This window comes from Sylvia atricapilla, chromosome 15, assembly GCF_009819655.1.
Source record: "Sylvia atricapilla isolate bSylAtr1 chromosome 15, bSylAtr1.pri, whole genome shotgun sequence".
Lineage (NCBI taxonomy): Eukaryota > Metazoa > Chordata > Aves > Passeriformes > Sylviidae > Sylvia > Sylvia atricapilla.
Genome location: NC_089154.1, coordinates 13561001 through 13578758, shown reverse-complemented (window position 1 = coordinate 13578758; position 17758 = coordinate 13561001). Strand labels below are relative to the sequence as shown.

The 17758-nt window shown below is 47.1% G+C and overlaps 2 protein-coding genes across 3 annotated transcripts; one reads left to right on the top strand and one right to left on the bottom strand.

The window, feature by feature from the left end:
- The first annotated feature begins 535 nt into the window (after positions 1-535).
- Positions 536-10916, top strand: TVP23A (trans-golgi network vesicle protein 23 homolog A). 2 transcript variants are annotated; one of them, XM_066330248.1, is made up of 7 exons: positions 536-551; positions 624-703; positions 4575-4719; positions 5640-5729; positions 7589-7714; positions 9289-9418; positions 9793-10916. In XM_066330248.1, exons 1-7 carry the CDS (start codon positions 543-545, stop codon positions 9852-9854), a joined length of 642 nt encoding a protein of 213 aa, XP_066186345.1. In that variant the 5' UTR covers positions 536-542; the 3' UTR covers positions 9855-10916. The 2 variants fall into 2 exon arrangements, with proteins under 2 accessions (XP_066186345.1, XP_066186346.1); XM_066330249.1 differs by lacking the exon at positions 9289-9418.
- On the bottom strand, positions 10774-17006 carry NUBP1 (NUBP iron-sulfur cluster assembly factor 1, cytosolic). The gene is made up of 11 exons (XM_066330247.1): positions 16910-17006; positions 16724-16825; positions 15662-15798; positions 15397-15465; positions 14850-14882; positions 13978-14068; positions 13656-13810; positions 12491-12601; positions 12276-12378; positions 11516-11599; positions 10774-10941 (listed from the first exon to the last, which is right to left on the bottom strand). Exons 1-11 carry the CDS (start codon positions 16935-16937, stop codon positions 10889-10891), a joined length of 966 nt encoding a protein of 321 aa, XP_066186344.1. The 5' UTR covers positions 16938-17006; the 3' UTR covers positions 10774-10888.
- Between the last annotated feature and the right edge of the window lie 752 nt (positions 17007-17758).

Sequence of the window (17758 nt, the reverse complement as noted above, 5' to 3'; positions counted from 1 at the left end):
TCCCCATCCCTCAGGCACCCTGCGGCCCCTCACACTGCCAGAGCCCGGCCGCTGTGTCCCCATCCCTCAGGCACCCTGCGGCCCCTCACACTGCCAAAACCCGGCCGCTGTGTCCCCGGCCCTCAGGCAGCCCGCGGCCCCTCACACTGCCAAAACCCGGCCGCTGTGTCCCCGGCCCTCAGGCAGCCCGCGGCCCCTCACACTGCCAGAGCCCGGCCGCTGTGTCCCCGGCCCTCAGGCAGCCCGCTGCAGGGCCGCAGGGACCCGCGGGTGTCCCGCAGTCTCCGGGCGGTGGCCGGGGAGGCGCAGCCCGCTCCAGGGCCGCAGGGACCCGCGGGTGTCCCGCAGTCTCCGGGCGGTGGCCGGGGAGGCGCAGCCCCGCTCCAGGGCCGCAGACACCCGCGGGTGCCCCGCAGTCTCCGGGCGGTGGCCGGCGAGGCGCAGCCGCCGGGCTGTGGCCAGGGGCAGCCCCGCTGCAGCCGCGCAGCGCCGGCCCGGAGCCCGGCCCCTTTCCCCGGGCTGGCGGCGGGCCGGGAGCCGGGATGAAGCAGGTAGGGGCGGCGGGAGCCGCGGGCGGGGCGCGGCTGCCCCGGGCCCTGCGCGCTGACGGGCTCCCGCCGCAGGCGCTGGTGGACGACACCGAGGATGTGTCCCTGGATTTCGGCAGCGAGGAGGAGCTGGCGCTGCGGAAAGCGCGCATCAGGTAACGGCGCCGAGGCCGCAGCATCGCGGCCGCAGCATCTCTCCTGGCTGTTCCGGTGGACAGAAAACTGCATTGAAACACTTGGTTCCCGCTGTTTCACAGGGAGGGTGGTGGAGCGCTGGAACAGGCCGCTCGGGGAGGATGGCAGGCCTCTGTCCGGGAGGTGCCCGGGCTGAGCAGGCGAGGCCGGGCCCTGCTGCCCGGCATCACCCGGTCACTGGGGATAAAAACCTGACACATCCAACCTCCCAAACCCCAATCAAACAGTGCTTTGGTTAGAGCTGGAGCACTGGAGACAACTCTTCAGCTCCGGCAAAGCCCGCTGGGCAGGAGTGCTCGGGCTCAGCTGGCTGAACAGCCAGATAGCTGCAATAAAAGTGTCATGATTTCCTGCCATAAGATGTGATTCTGCGTGGAATATAAAATATCTTATGCTTTAGACGTTAGCTGAGAAAAGCCAGCCCGTTAACCCATCTCATGGGTCAGGGTAAGCAGTCTACCCCTGGGTTCCTCACCAGAGGTGTCACTCTGGCCACACAGAGGTGACAGAGCTGTTCAGTCAGCGGCTTCTGAAGAATCTCCAGTCAAAAACAATGAAAGGAAGAGTTTTATGTCAAAAGGAATTAGGTATGCACTGATCAATAATGTATATAATTAACTTTGATTTAGATTGTTTTCTTCTGCCTCACCGCAGTTTGCTCTGGTCCATTACAATGATAGTATTTCTTGTAGGTGTAAACAAAGAAATATAATAGATGTTAAACCTGACACAACATTATCTGAGATAAAAAGCAATCATGTAGCTTTACAATACAATTACTCTGTTTTATTAGTGTCTAGTGAAGCATTTCTGCCCATGCACTGCTTTGGTCTTTGCCACTAATTAATTCACCCCTTATGTAAGATTAACCTTCCCAGAACTGGCTTGGTTTTACACCTTAGCAGCAGCACACTTTTTAAATGAAGGCTTATTTTTTTGGTGCAGTATTGGAGAACACAGACTAAAGGATTCAACTAAGCTGGGAAATACAGTTTAGAAGTACCTTGATCACTTGAGCCACAGATTCTGTCTGAGGGACCAGACTAGACATAGCATGAAGTGAAACCAGCCTGGAATGTTTGTAGGAAGTCACAGGACCAGGCACTTTACTCTAGAGATCTTAGAATCCTCCCGATTCCTGCTACTCAGTAATACAGCCCAGAAAAAGTATCAGCAGACTGTACTATTCTGTGATCCACTTAGTGCAGACACTGCTTTCTTTAGAGACAGCTCTCCTTCCTGGCCCTCAAGACAATATTAGAAGATGATGTTGTATTGAAAATTTGTCTGCTACAGAATGCAGAAATGAAACTGCTTACACCCATCACACATGTTTGCTTTTATATTTCTGAAGAATCTTGTGCAAATGAGCCCAGAACTCACTTAGGTGCTGCAATATTTTGTTTTTTTTTTTTTTTTGCAGGGCATAACAAGATGTTCAAATCATTTGTCTTTATTACAATTTCATGTATCTTGAACTTGGTTAGAATTTTCATAGGCTGTGACAAATTGTGGTTTTGTGGTTCCCTGAGGTATGTGCAAAAGGGCTCCTTAAATGCAGAAGGTTAGTGGCTACTTTCCTAAGAAATTGGGAAAAGGTAAATTCATTGCAGTACCAGAACTTTGGATTGGGAAGTCGAGAGCATATGATTGCTTCTTTTACAAATCAGCCAGGAAATGTGATGATCAAGGAGAAAAGAGAACCCATTTATATAAAATTTGCCTCAATACATTTTGAAGTATCAGACAGAAAAAAAAAAAAAAAAAAAAAGCAGCATGCAGAGTGCTGCTGTGGCAGGTGAGCAGGTACCTGGCATGATTCCTCTGTAGCTCACTGCCATAGCTTAGGTGTGACCCAGATTTGATTCTCCAACATGGGATGCAACTAAATTGATTGCAGCTCATTGCTGTCCTAACAGGCATCATGCTCACAAGCTGAACAGAGGTTATTGTAACAAGGAAAATGGCAATCACTGAGCCTTGACCTCCAGTTCTACATCACATGGATGTTTAGATGCAACAGGACAACTCAAAGGCCAAACAAGTGGGTTGCTGTGCTTTCAGGAGCAAACATACACCAGGCTGAGGCAGGGCAGAGTTGCAGTTTTCTTTATCCTTTCCACAGTCCCAGTAAGTGCTCAGCACTGTAATAATTGAGAGCTTCTTGCTCATGTGTTTGTTTTTTTTAGAAAATACCCTTCAGTGTTTGATCCTGGAACAAATTCAGCATCCAAACAGTAATCCTGTTGTAATCCAGTAATACTGCTGAATCTGCCTTCCAGAATGAAACACGACTCCTCCAAAGTTACTGCCACATCTGAAGCACTGATCCATTAGAAAAGCTCAGGCAGCCCTGGAGTGCTTTGGGGTTGTGATCCACGAAAGCTGCTCTGAACACAAGGGCACCACTCCCATAATTGACCCTTACATATTTTTGACCAAGATGAAGGCTTGAGGCAGGCAGTGTCTGTTCCAGCCAGTTCACAACATCCCCTCCACCCACCTGAAGGGAAAAGCCCCTTCGCTCAAAATGTCGCCTCTTCAGTTCTAAGTCAGAAGAAATTTTTGGAAAGTTTGAAGTTCACGTGGGCATGACCAGGAGTAAATATAAACTACACCTGTGCATCATCCATCCCTCTCCAGTGATGTGTGCAGAACTGCACAGTACTGCCATTAGAGAAAGATAAACACCGGAGCAGTTAAACAGCAGTAGAGTAATAATGTAATAACAGGGACATTTAAGTTCTAATAGTTATTTAAGTTATAATAGTCATCATACTTACACAGCTGTAATTTAAGTTTATAAGAACCAATTGTATATATATATAATATGTCTCATTTTATTAAACACAATAATAGAATAACATTTAATAGTTGATTACGCCCTAGCCCATAGTTCTTTGTTAATTGGCTGTTCTACTGTTAATTGTTCACAGAGGTGTAGGAGCTTAATGAGACAGTTGTTGATTTAAATACCTTATTCAGATATTTCATTCCCTAAACTTCAAGGAAGAAGTTACTTAACTGCAAGAACCTGTAGTTAATTCTCACTTTCAACTAATTAAAGCAAACAATTGCACAGAGTAAGATTTTTACTTGCCATATTACCCTGGACATTGTACTGTGCTCATTGGAGCATTCTCCAGCCTCCCCATCCTTCTGTGCAGGCCAATATTCCATGTCACATAGTTACTTCTTGCACTGAAATTTCTCTTTATTTTGTTACAGACAAAATTTTATTCAATGAGCAAAGCATAAATACTAGTGACATTAATAAGCAATAATTCAGAAGAACTGTTAGATTCCCAAATCATTCTGCCTCTAAAAGGAAGTGCATTAAACATGAAAGTTCATTTTGTCTTAGAGCAAGTAACTGCAATTTTTTTTCGTTTCAGAGCTCATATTTTGTTTTCAAAACTGTTCTGAAAGTCATAAGAGCTCTGTCAATTCTTTTGTGCTTTGCAATGCTGATTCATTTCATGCAACAACAAGGATTTTACGGTACTGGGTTGCACACAACCACTAAATTCCTTCACATGGTACCAAAGAATCTGGTGAGAGGCTCCATATTTTGTTCTATCTTTGAGAAAGTTTTGACAAGAACATCACATTCTTCTTTTAGCTTCAGACTGAAGCTTGGCTATTGAAAATATCATTATGAAATTGCTTCAATAATGAAGATATACACCAGCATTGAAATCATAGCAGCTGCAAACCAAAATACCATTTATAAACTTGAAATAGCTGCTTTGTGCTATATTGTAAGCAAGTACTGTAACATCTCCTCCTGTCCTATAACCACACATATGCCCTGTGTTTTCTCTTTTTTAGGCACCCACTGGCCACCTTTTTCCACCTGTTTTTCCGAGTGAGTGCTATTGTCACCTACTTGTTCTGTGACTGGTTCAGCAACAGCTTTGTTGCCTGTTTTGTCACTATTCTCCTCCTTCTGTCCTTTGACTTTTGGTCTGTTAAGGTAAGATGACCTTCAATAGTAATTACCTTGGAAAGTTTGGGGGTTTTTCATTAATTAAAAAAAGATTGAAATATGTAGAATGACAGAAGTGACAAAAATACTGCATTTTGTAAAATTATTAAATGTCCAGCCCATTCTAATGAAGCTGTTCGCATATGTTAGTTATTTAGCAACATGTTTTCTGTGGCTGACTACTAAGGTCTACTAATATGGTAAGAGAATTGCTTTGCCATAGGTAGGTTTGTTTGTATGCTTTTCCCTTAAAAAATAAATTAAAAAATTAAAGTAATACTTTCAGTAATGGATGGCCGAGGATGTGCAGATCTGCAACCCTGTGCCCAGACCCCACAGCAGGGGCTGCAGAAGACTCTGAAAGCCCAGCCCTGACCCCATGCAGCCCAGGATCCAGGGGTTCCACATGTGGAGCAAGGCTTTTGTTTTGTAGAAGTGAAGCATTGATGCACCTCCAGTATTCTGAAAGCTTCTGGTGTTCATCCAGGAGCAGAAATAACCTCTTGGTTTGTTTCCCTGATCCTACACAGCTTACTTGCTTGTCATTAATCTCCCATTTTTCAGTGTGTTTTTGTTCTCAGTATTCCTCTTTTACTGAGGAAATTTGTTTATTGGGTGCGTGTACAACTAACTGACTTGAAAAAGATACAACCTGAAATTTCTTGTCTAAGTAAGCGCTATTGTTCTAATTATCATCTTGAAAGAGAGGAGGCCTCTAAATCTGTAACTTCACCTGTCATTAATGGCTGTTGTACTCAAGCTGGAACAGCTTTTAGAAGTAATTTTAGTATTAGATAAAAAAGATGATTTTTGAACATGCTTGCCTTTTTAATTTTTTCTATTTTTAACTGTTATACTGACAAGTGACTTGTGCTACTGATTAATGCAAATAATGGTTTCATCACTAGAATGTGACAGGAAGACTCTTGGTTGGTTTGCGTTGGTGGAACCAGATTGATGAAGATGGAAAAAGTCACTGGGTGTTTGAAGCAAAAAGGGTAAATATATTAATAGAAGCAGGCACAGGGCAAACAAAATCCATAGGAAATGTGTAAACTTGATACCAAGTCAAATAAAGTAACAAATAGAACACCTTTGTAACAGTTACTTTTTATCCAGCTTCCATAGAAAACAATGTCAGTATTGAGGTGCAAGCACTGGTTTGTCACATCCTGGAAGCATTCAGGGCAAAACAGGTCTCACAACACTGTCAGCATATGGATTAGCAGAATAAATATTAACAGCATGGTGCTATAGGTATGAAATGTTTCTGGTAGTTCTGTTTTATTTTCTAGTCAGAATATCTTGTAATAAACACATCTTTCCACAGATAATCCCAGCACAGAATCCTCTTCAGGATCTACGTGGAGAGCAATGCTGAATAGTTCAGATTTAGTGTTTTGAAGTTAATATTTCATTCATGTTCATGGAATATGGTGGGAAAGAGAACCTGGGTCACAGAGCATTCTGATAGTGCCAGTGCCCCCCAAGCACACTGAGGGGGTAGATAAAAAGCACCACAGAACAGGACTTGGCATCACTGCCAGAGTCAAGACTCAGGGTTTTGCTTTAACTTGCTGACATTCTGTGTGCAGCCCCTCTGAGCCTGGCAGAGCAGCACCAGGTGCTGTCACCAGGCCACTGTTTGGAGCCCTCCAGCTGCACTCCCAGCCCGGCCGGGCTGTCCTGGTGCTGTGCTGGTGCTGTGCTGGTGTGTGGGGCCACAGTGCCCTCTGCAGTGCCCTCTGCAGTGCCCAGTGCCCTCTGCAGTGTCCTCTGCAGTGCCCTCTGCAGTGCCCTCTGCAGTGCCCAGTGCCCTCTGCAGTGTCCTCTGCAGTGTCCTCTGCAGTGCCCTGTGCCCTGTGCCCTGTGCAGTGCCCAGTGCCCTCTGCAGTGCCCTGTGCAGTGTGTAGTGCCCTGTGCAGTGCCCTGTGCAGTGCCCTCTGCAGTGCCCAGTGCCCTCTGCAGTGCCCTGTGCAGCCTCGGCTGTGGCTCCGGGCTGCCCCGAGCACAGAACACTCACTAATGTGCTTCCCCTCAGTCTAAGCGAGGCCTGCAGACAGAACAGAGGAAACCCTGCAGGAAAGAATACATGGAAAATTCAATCAACAGGGTTAACTAAAAAGTTTTTCAGAGTGGAAGAGTCCAGAGGGTTTTCTTTTCCAGTCGTGATGCTTCTGTTTCAGAAGTTGGCACTAGCTGTCATGAAGTGTTCTGAGGGTTGGAGTGAGATTTAGAATTTTGAAAAGATCAGAACCTTCTGAACAATAATTCTTACTTTAGGCTGGGTTTTTTTTTCGTTCTTTCTTAAGTGTGATGAGTGATGAGCCCTTCAGTGTAGGTAGGGCCATGTGAGTCGTGCTGTCCTGCAGAAATCTGTAAGCAGGGCTTTGCAGCCTGCTCTGAAGTTCCTGCTCTCCCTGAAGAGCACAGAGCAGGGGGCATAAGGCTGCCTCCTGCAGTTATCAAGAGGCACTTTCAAAGCCACAGTTCTTAATTCATGGAATGTCAGCAGAACTCAGAAGCAAAACCCCAAGTATATATGTAATAGGAATACAAAATAGTTTATATAACAGGAAAATAAGCTTCATGCAAGATTTAAATTAAGCTAAGATACAGCAGCTTTTTAGGAAAATGTATAGAAATGTGCACTTCTATGAGAATTCCAGTCTGAACTAATAAATCCTATGGATGAAAATCCTGTAATGTACAGTAGGGCATCAGAAGGCGAACTAGACATGAGTCATTCTCTTCTTAGTTAATTTTCAATGCATATGATAAGTGAAATCTTCCTGTTTATTTGTCATTTTTTGTGGGTTTTGACTTTGTGGCTGACAGTCTCAATTTTTCCTTCTAGGTGCCTACAATAGCTGCCTCAACTGAAGCTGAAGCTCGAATCTTCTGGCTTGGTCTCATCATCTGCCCCGTGATTTGGACAATGTTTTTCTTTAGCACCTTGTTCTCCTTGAAGCTGAAATGGCTGGTGAGTCAGGGGCACTGAAAACAATCTTGGGAGAGGGAGAACCCAGGTCTGTTAGTTTGGAACCAAATTTTCCAACAGTACAAAAATTAGCAGCAGCTTCAAGGAATCCTGAGGAGTTTTCTGCAGTCAAGGCTTGCAGAAAGGATTGGTGATTTTTGGCTGCACTTCTATTGGGTTATCATATGTCAGCTCCTTCCTTTGGAGAAACTCGAGTGGTGAGCAAAATTATGGGCTTCTGTTTAACTGTAGCAACTTACTCTGCCCCAACTTCAGTCAAATCAAACTAACAGGAGAGGAGAAAAAAATGAACCAGTGAGGTTGGTTTTCAGGTTTTTAGGACTGGGAACTTAAATGTACTTTTAAAAGTAAGGATTTTAGATCTCTGGTACCATTCCCTTTTGAAAGAACCAGCATCATTAGCTCATTATACCTTGATAAATTGAACTATAAGTAGCTATTTTATAATTGCTGTACTTGTAAGTCATCTACTTAAAAAACCCCAACACTTTTTTCGAAATATAAAAGGAAGTTTACCCCACATATTGCATTACATTAAGATATTTTTGTCTATGAAATCTTCCCATTTTCCCTTGTAAAAATTAAGTGCTTGGCTAATTGCCACTCTGTTCATTCTTTCAAGTTCCCAGCCATGCTCAGAACCATTTCTTAATTCAGTTTGAACAGATAAAAAGCACCTCCGACAATTATAGCTACATAACCAGTAACAGCCAAGATTGCATATTATTCTTCATTTAAACAATTCAGCTATGGGTATGAATCAATTGCAAATCATTAACTGCCTTCTGGTGCCCCTAAACAAGCAATAGTTAAAATAAAACAAGCATTCTTTGTTCATGGCTCCACCTTTATTTTTAAAAAGCAGAGATTGTTTGCTAAGCCAAGAGCTGCCTGGAGACAGAACTCTAACTGGCACAGGAGGCAGGTTGCCCAGGTGCTTGTAAAAGGCAAGTTACACAAATAAAAATAAAATCACTTCTGGGAAATTGGATTCTGAAGGCTAAGGGAAACATTTTTGTAAGTTGCTGTATTAGTCAGATTGATTCCACCTGCTGCTAAACTTAAGTACCACAGAAGGAGCTGATTACTTTCACTGCCTGTCAGCGCTAGATAGGAATCTATTTATGGATGCTCTTTGTAAACCTGTAAATTACAGATTTTACTTGTTTATAATAAGGTGTTTGTCAGCTAGACAGGCCTGCAGGTGTGCCATGCATGTGGATACAAAACATAGATATAAATGGGGCTTAAAAAAAGTGAAATGTTTCTGGAATCTGGTGAGTGGGTCCTTTCTTGAGTAAGTGCTTTTAGGAAAGTAATGAAGTCTTTCAAGATACAATGACAAAACTGATATTGGTGTTTTGATAAAAAGAGGTATTTCTTGTAGGAAGGAACTGTTATGTTTGACATGATTGGATGTCTTTGGAAGCCATTTATTATTGGAAGGAATGTCCCCCTCTCACAGCACAGTGTGTATATACACACACACACACATATATCCTACAGTCAATGCACAGCCATGGATTTGTCCCTGCTGAACTCTGCTTTGTCCACAGGCTCTCGTGATTGCTGGGATCTCCCTCCAGACTGCTAATCTATATGGCTACATCCACTGCAAGTTAGGGGGACAAAAAACCATCAGCAGAGTAACCTCGAGGTTGTTTGGCACGGCAGATGTTCCCACGAGTGAGTACTGAGCCTCAGCCCCTGGGGTGGCACAGGCCCTTCTGCCTCTCGGGGCTGGTGCTGGCTCTGCCCAGCTCTCAGCTCCTGCAGAGCCCAGGGTGATCCTGATTCTCCACCAAGCCTCTCTGGCAGTGCCACATGGAAGAGCCATAACCCCAGGTCACGTTGCTCCATGTTTGGAAGCCTGCTGAGCTCCACAACAGAGCTGCTTCCAAGCTCCAGAAGAATGTCCTTAAGTCAAATCTTAATGCCTCTGCTTAAGCACAGCTGGAAGAGCCACCTGCAACCCTCAGGTTTCCAGCTCCCTGCTTTTGTAAGAGATCCCTGTGTCCCAGGTTGTGGTTACAGCCATGTGTGCTCTGTTCCCTCAACAGGACAGAGCAGGAGAATTTCAGAAGATGGCACTGAAGAACATGGGAAGACAGGCACTAGGTAACCAAACAAGGAAGAGCTAAAGGATGAGCAGTAAAAAAAGTAATTCATGAAAGTTGTTCTTCGTAGGAAGATATTTAGATAAAGCTCCTCTAAAATTATGCCTGCATGAAATAAAGTCATTTGTGTTTTGAGTCTTTAGGTCCTGGAAGGTTTAAAGCCTTTGTTACTTAAAAGCTTCACCAAAAAGTTGTTTGTGTGAGCAGTTAGTTTACAAGGAGCACACTGCTTTCAGAAAAGCTGTCAACTAACCTCAAACTGTTGGATTATCCTGACCAGGAATTATATGTTTTGAAAAGACAATGCTAATTTGTTTAACTTTAGAACAATAAACAAAATCAAACTGCCTTTCCCTCTTGTACACAGTACCAGTTTTTCAGAGCTTTCAAATTACAATCCCAAAGGGCGTCTTAGTTATTAAAAATACTGAATGTTTATTTTTTAATGTTCAGGCTTAGGGTCAAATAGAAGAAAACAAATCATGAACCGTGCTCACCTACTACTTGTGTGAAGCTGGCAGTTACGTATAGTTAAAAAATTAACTTTATTTTGATACCTGTAAAAAAATAAATAAACCAGTGCACTTGTACTGTAATGCTACCCCGGCTTTCACTCTAGATACAGATCTTTACTGAAAGGAGACACTTCAATGACGTTATTCAGGGAGAGAGAATTTGCAGGCAGGACAAAGGCTGCTGCCCATGTCCCACTGTCGACCCAGCATATTTTATATTCAACCTCCTAAATAACATGTGTTGTATTCTCACCTCTTCAACTGCTACCTTCACAGCCAGGTTGTAGGTACCATGACACTGGAGGCAGAATGCACTTCATAATCCAGATGCAGACTCACTTTCACACCTTTCTAGCGAGGGAAGAACTGTAAGAATCTTGAATTTTTGTAAAAAACAAAGGCAAGGGCCTTTATATTAAGAATTTATTTGCAATATACAAAAAGAATACATTCCTTTAATAAATCAAGGCATAAGTTACTTTTCTGTAATTAAACATGAACTACATTTTTGCTCCATTTACAGATTACATTATCTTTTCTTCTTGCAATTGGTGTTGTTCACAGTATTCCTGAACTCCTGCAAAGATGGAGAAAAAGCAATATAAATACTGTGTCAGTTGTACATCAGGAGTTTGTTGTCTGTCCCCTGATGAGGGTACAAATATCTGAAGTTGGGCCTTCCTTACACTGAAAGCTGCTTTAGGATTATTTTTAAACAGCACAGCACCACAGCTGTCCAGGGAGTTGTTGCAAGGGGTTTTTTGTGTAACTACACTTAGAAGTGGAGGCATTGGTCAGTCAGGTGCCTCCCACTGGGCTGTGGTGAGCTCCCCTCCACACACCTGCTGGACAGCCTCAGAAGGTTTCTCTGAACACAAGGACACCCCATCTCTGAAAACAAAAGTCTGACTTCTCTGAAGTCAAACACTGAAACCAGTTATCAAATAATTTTCTTACTGCTTTAGCAGCCTGTCAGAAGTGATGCCCAGAAGCAAACATGGTCTTTGCACCTGTTACTTTCAGAATTGCTGAGCACCTCTCTTGATTTTATTGTTTGTGGCACAGTAACACAAGCCTGTTTAACACCTTTGTGTATTGCAGCAGTGCTCAGCACCAAGGGGATTCATTTGCACAGTGATTTTTAGACTCACTTTGAATGATATTCCTGTAAGATAACGTAGCTGGAGACTCGGGTGCTTCAGCCAAGAAAGACTGGCCTCTGTCACAACTTTTTCCTTGAAGCACAGAGAAAAAATACAAAAAGCAACAGGAAAAGATGAGGGGGTTTTTTAGCCTTTATCCTGTTTCAGTGACACCTTTTCAAACAGTCATCTATTCCTTTTAAGAAGCCCTGGAGTAGGTAACAGGACTAGAAATACAGTGTACAGTTTGACAGAGGAATAGTGCTATAGCAGAAACCTTCAGCTGGGAGTACTGAGCTGTTCCCTGATGTCATTAATTCAGGTATTAATTGGTAACAGCTAGCAGGCAAAGAACCACATCCCCTTATGACCCACAAGAGAATCTGGGCACTGCCAATAACAGTGAGATTAAAGCACTGGTTTTAATGCTTAACATCTACAAAACATTCTTCTTTGAAGTGGTTATGATTTCGTTCCGTCTGCAATTCCAGGTGACTACACCAAAGAGAAAGACAAGTTGTATTTCAAATATGATTAAAGAGTTGAAAAGATGCAATAGTAATCTTAATTGATTAAGGAAATTACCCCACACTTCCCTCATTCCACACCAAGCTATGTCACAGTTTCAGTGACTTCTGATTATAAAAAAAAATCTGGAAGTGCTAACAGACATCAGTGCCCACATCAGGGTTTTCCAGCAGTAACATCACTAACATCCACATATAGGAGGAACAACTTGCTTTGAGTGCAGTGCAGTATGTGACTTTACCTATCTGTGGATCCAGAGGCACTTTACCCAGGAGGGAAACATTCATGTTCTGGCACATCTTCTCCGCACCACCAGTAGTCGGGGGAAAGATCTGAGATTCATTCTGGGACAACATGGAAATCAGAGTTAAAATACTGCAATTCTGAGAAAAAGGCATTTTTGGAGCAATGTTTGATACCCAAGCAATGCCAAGGAAAGAACACAGCCAGCCTTACCTTACACTTGGGACACACAAAGCCGCTCATGTTCTCCACAACGCCTATGATGGGCAGCTTCACTTTGCGGCAGAAGTTGATCTCCTTCCGAACATCCTGAAGTGACACTTCCTACAAATATCAGCAAACACTGCTATTTCAACTGTTTCACGCTGAATCCATTCAGTTACCTCCTTGGAGCTGCTTTAGAATGAATTACTACTACTGACTTGTTTTTTAGGAACACAAACCTGTGCTACAAGCTGTATCAACAGAGGTACAACACTTAACCTAGTGGATGTGGCTGTTTTGAAATCTGACTCTAATCAAGATTCACCTATATTTATGTTTTATGTTCATCTCCTATTTTCTTTAAATGCAATTTTTCACATTTTCATTTTACAGAAGGACTCTAGGTATTCTCCAGAGAGCGAGGACAAGAACCACCAGGTTTACACTAGTTAATTACACTCTTCGCAAATTAAATTTAAATTATCTCATTCTCTCCTCAGAGTTTTCATGTATACGACTGACCTCATTCATTCTGCTGTTCTCTTCCTCCTTCACCACCTCTCTGGTACTGTCCTCAACACCTTGCTTCCTTTATGTGTTATCCTTTCAGCTGTTGTAGAAATGCTTCATGTCATGTGCTAGTTTGATCTCTTGTGTGACTGTTCTGTTCCAAATCAGACATGAAAACCTCTGTTTAACTGGGTGTGGTTTTAGTTCCAGCTTTTCAGAGGCTTGATGTCTCTTTTAAAAATGCACATGACAAAGCTGCCTACTTTGGTGGGACACCTGGAGGTGACAGGCTACTTCACAGGTGTCAAAGAGTGCACAGCTTATCACTTAAAAACGAAGCCTCTTCCGAACATTAAGCCATTGGTGAGTAAGTTACAGATCCACAACGATGTGAACTCTGATTCTGAAGGAGGAAGTAAAACATTTCCTTTAGGTCACAACAGCTTTTGACTGTAAACTGCTGTGGTTTAGTGACCCATATAGATCCCTATCCAGCTCCACTGAGACACTCACCTAACTCATACACCAGCCAGCTGCAGGGGTGACACAACCAAGTCATTTCCCTGAGACTCTGTACCCCTAGGTTTCTGTGAAATCAAGAGCCTGTAACCCGGGGACTGCCTTTAACTGCCACGCTGCCTCCCTGGTGGCATTTGGCTCCCACCTGGGGGGTGGTGACAATGACAGCGCCGTCGATGTGGGCGGCACTGAGGTACTGCACGATGGACAGGTGCTCATCTGATGTTCCTGGGGGCGTGTCCACGATCAGGTAATCCACTTCACCCCAGTCCACATCACGCAGAAACTGCTTGATCAGCCCTAGAGCACAGGACAAGAATGTGGAAGAGGAAAAGCTATCTTCCTGTATTTCAAATTTCAGGGTCTTAGCTAAGTATCCTACCTACCTTACTAAACAAGTTCATGATATTTCCACACTTGGAACCTTTCAAGTATGGAAATTACTGTTGCAAACACTCAATACATACCATTCTTTTTTGGTCCTCTCCAGATGACAGCATCATCAGGACTACTAAGCAGGAACCCCACTGACATGACACCCAAGTTTTCTTCAACATACTGAAAGAGAAGCAGAGAAACACAACAATGAAGAAAGAGTAGAAACCAACTCTGAGCCCCTATTTTACAGAAAAAGCAGATGAGGGGGAAGACATTAAGGAAATAAAGGCAGAGAACTTTTATCACAAGACATTAAAAACTGCATCTTGTGCAACACTCACCAGCTACACTAAGACTGAAACAATGATATTGTTACAGCGGTTTATGGCTGGAGACAATGTAAGGATAAAAGCAGCTTTCCCTCAGCACCAGCTGCCTTTCTAACAGCACGCACACTACAGGGCATCTTTAGACAGCCAAAACAACTGCAAAACTTTCTCTGCATATTCTAAAGATTAATAAAGTTCTTCTTGGGTGCAGGATACTTCTTGGCTGTCACAGAAAAGATGACACACTACATGATACCCCCAAATAATAAACCTGAGTAACTTGCATTTACTGCCCAGTAATATCAGTAAACACAAGATAACAAAACAATTCTAGAAATATAGTATTACTATTATTAAGAAATTTAACACTCTGATCTATGGAGTCTATATCTCAATTCTAAGATATGTATCTCAACTTTATAGATCTATTCTATATTCTATAAAATCTGGACACAGAGACTCTGTAGATTCTACCTCCTGTACCTGTAGATTCTGTAGAATCTGGGTATTTAAGACATTAGAAGAAGAATTAACAAGAGTACCCCCTGCTCCTCCCTCAGTTTTCACTGTAGAAGATGGTGCCCAACCCAAACATACCCAATGAGCTTTCTGAAATAACAGCACCAACTCACCACTGGAGACCATCCAGATCCACTCTGATGTACCTGAAAATTGAAGTGATACACCAAAGTTGCAATAGCAATAAATACAGAAGTTACATAAAATATAAGTCAAACCTGGGCAAAGAGCTTTCCTGCCTGCAGGAACAATCCTGCTTTAGTGGGGCAGCTGAGGTAAAAACACAGGAGTACCAGATCTCCATCAATAAATGAACAATAACTGTTCAACCCTTGTGCAAGTTTACTCATTGTTTTATGTATTTGTAAGAAGTATGTAAGGACTGATAAAGTGCATCATAGTAAGACCACTCAAGTTTCAAGGTGTCAGCATTATGTGGCTGATATGCAACGAAAGCTGATTTGCAGAACTGCGCATCCTGAAAGCAGATGACTCTTCTGCAAAATACATTATGCTGAACCTCTCCATCTCAATCATTTCCCTACTCACTGCCCCGTGTTTCCCATTATGTACTCCTTTTACACCCAAAAACCCTGAATGTGCTAATGAAAAACTGAGAAAAAAAAATCCCTTAAACAATGCGTTTGAGCATTCACTTACCTGTTCTCCTTCTAGACCCATCATTTTAGGAATCGATGGCCCGCAGATATCTATGTCCAGCAGCGCGACCTGGAACACAAACCAGCCAACCTGTCCCACTGGAAATAAGGTTGCACAGGGCAGTCTCTAAAGGCGATCTCACGCAATGAAATCCCTCCAGCAGGGCTCATCCAGGAGAGTCAAACCTTACCGAGCAGGGGACACGATCGGCAGCTGCCCGGTGCTCGGCCCTGTCCCCCCGCCGCCCGTCCCGTCCTCTGCCCACCTGCTTGGTCTCGTCCGCCGCCAGCCCGTGCGCCAGGAGGGCGCTGAAGGTGCTCTTGCCCACGCCGCCCTTCCCGGACAGCACCAGCACCGTGTGCCGCACGGCCCGCAGCCGCGCCCGCAGCTCGGCCGCCTCCGCTGCGGAGACACCGCGCCGTCAGAGAGCCGGCCCCGCGTCCCGAGCCGGCAGTACCGAGCCGGCACCGGGTACCGAGCCGGCCCCGCGTCCCGAGCCGGCCCCGTGTACCGAACCGGCACCGTGTACCGAGCCGGCCCCGCGTACCGAGCCGGCCCCGCGTACCGAGCCGGCCCCGCGTACCGAGCCGGCACCGCGTACCGAACCGGCACCGCGTACCGAGCCGGCCCCGTGTACCGAACCGGCCCCGCGTACCGAGCCGGCCCCGCGTACCGAGCCGGCACCGTGTACCGAGCCGGCACCGCGTCCCGAACCGGCACCGCGTACCGAGCCGGCCCCGCGTACCGAGCCGGCACCGTGTACCGAGCCGGCACCGTGTACCGAGCCGGAACCGCGTACCGAGCCGGCACCACCGAGCCGGCACCGCGTCCCGAGCTGGCACCGGGTACCGAGCCGGCACCGCGTCCCGAGCCGGCACCGGGTACCGAGCCGGCACCGCGTACCGAGCCGGCACCGCATTCATACCGCGTACCGAGCCGGCACCGCGTACCGAACCGGCACCGCGTACCGAACCGGCACCGTGTACCGAGCCGGCCCCGCGTACCGAACCGGCACCGCGTACCGAACCGGCCCCGCGTTCACACCGCGTACCGAGCCGGCCCCGCGTCCCGAGCCGGCACCGTGTACCGAGCCGGCACCGCGTACCGAGCCGGCACCGCGTTCATACCGCGTACCGAGCCGGCCCCGCGTACCGAACCGGCACCGCGTACCGAGCCGGCACCGCGTCCACACCGCCCCCCTCACCGGCACCGCGCCGTCAGCGCACCCACACCGCGTACCGAGCCGGCACCGCGTCCCGAGCCGGCACCGCGTACCGAACCGGCACCGCGCCCCCCGAGCCGCCCCCCTCACGGCCGCTGCACTCACCCGGGTCCGGCCCGGCCGCGCCGGCCGCGCACAGCCCCTGGTTGGGGCATCCCTGGCAGGCGGCCGCCCTGCCCGCCTGGGCGCTGCCGGTCCCGGGGCACTCTGCAAGGGACAGCGAGAGCTGGGCCGCGAGTGCCGCGGGCGGGGGGCCCGGCCCGGCCCGCCCCGTCCGGCCCCGCCGCTCACCCTCCGGTGCGCCCGCCGCCTCCGCCATAGCGCTGCGTCACTTCCGCCGCCGCCGCCGGGGGCGGGCCCGCCCTGCCCAACCGCCGCCGCCAGGGGGCGCTGCCGCCGCGGGCTGGAGTGACCCGCGGCACCGACGGGGGACCCGGTGACACTGCGGGAGCCCTGGTGACAGCGCTGAGCCCCGGTGACACTGCGGGAACCCTGGTGACAGCGCTGGGGGACCCGGTGACACTGCGGGAACCCTGGTGACAGCGCTGAGCGACCTGGTGACACTGCGGGAACCCTGGGGACAGACAGCGCTGGGGGACCCGGTGACACTGCGGGAACCCTGGTGACAGCGCTGAGCGACCCGGTGACACAGCGGGAGCCCTGGTGACAGCACTGAGCCCCGGTGACACTGCGGGAACCCTGGGGACAGACAGCGCTGAGCGACCCGGTGACACTGCGGGAACCCTGGTGACAGCACTGAGCCCCGGTGACACCAGCGACAGCCCCGTGCCATCGCCTGTCGCGGGGAGCTCCGCTGGTCCCCCGGCGGGCTGTGTCCCGGGCCGCTGTGGCGGGTGCAGCGGTGGCAGCGACGCGCTTTGTTTTATGTATTTGTAGCCAGGGTGGAATTTCTCCAGGAGTGCTTTGGGCAGAAGCGGTGCACAGGGAAGGGCTCGGAACCACGCCGGTGCTCGGGGCTGTGTGCCCGTCCCCGCTGGAAGGAGGCGCGGCACGGCGCTGTCCCGCCGAGCACAGCGCTGCACGGAAAGACCCTTCGCTGCGGTGCTGCCCGAATTCCACACCCGCCTTATGCATCATTCCAGTAAACTCGCGCTCCTGCGGCAGTTCATGGCAATTCTG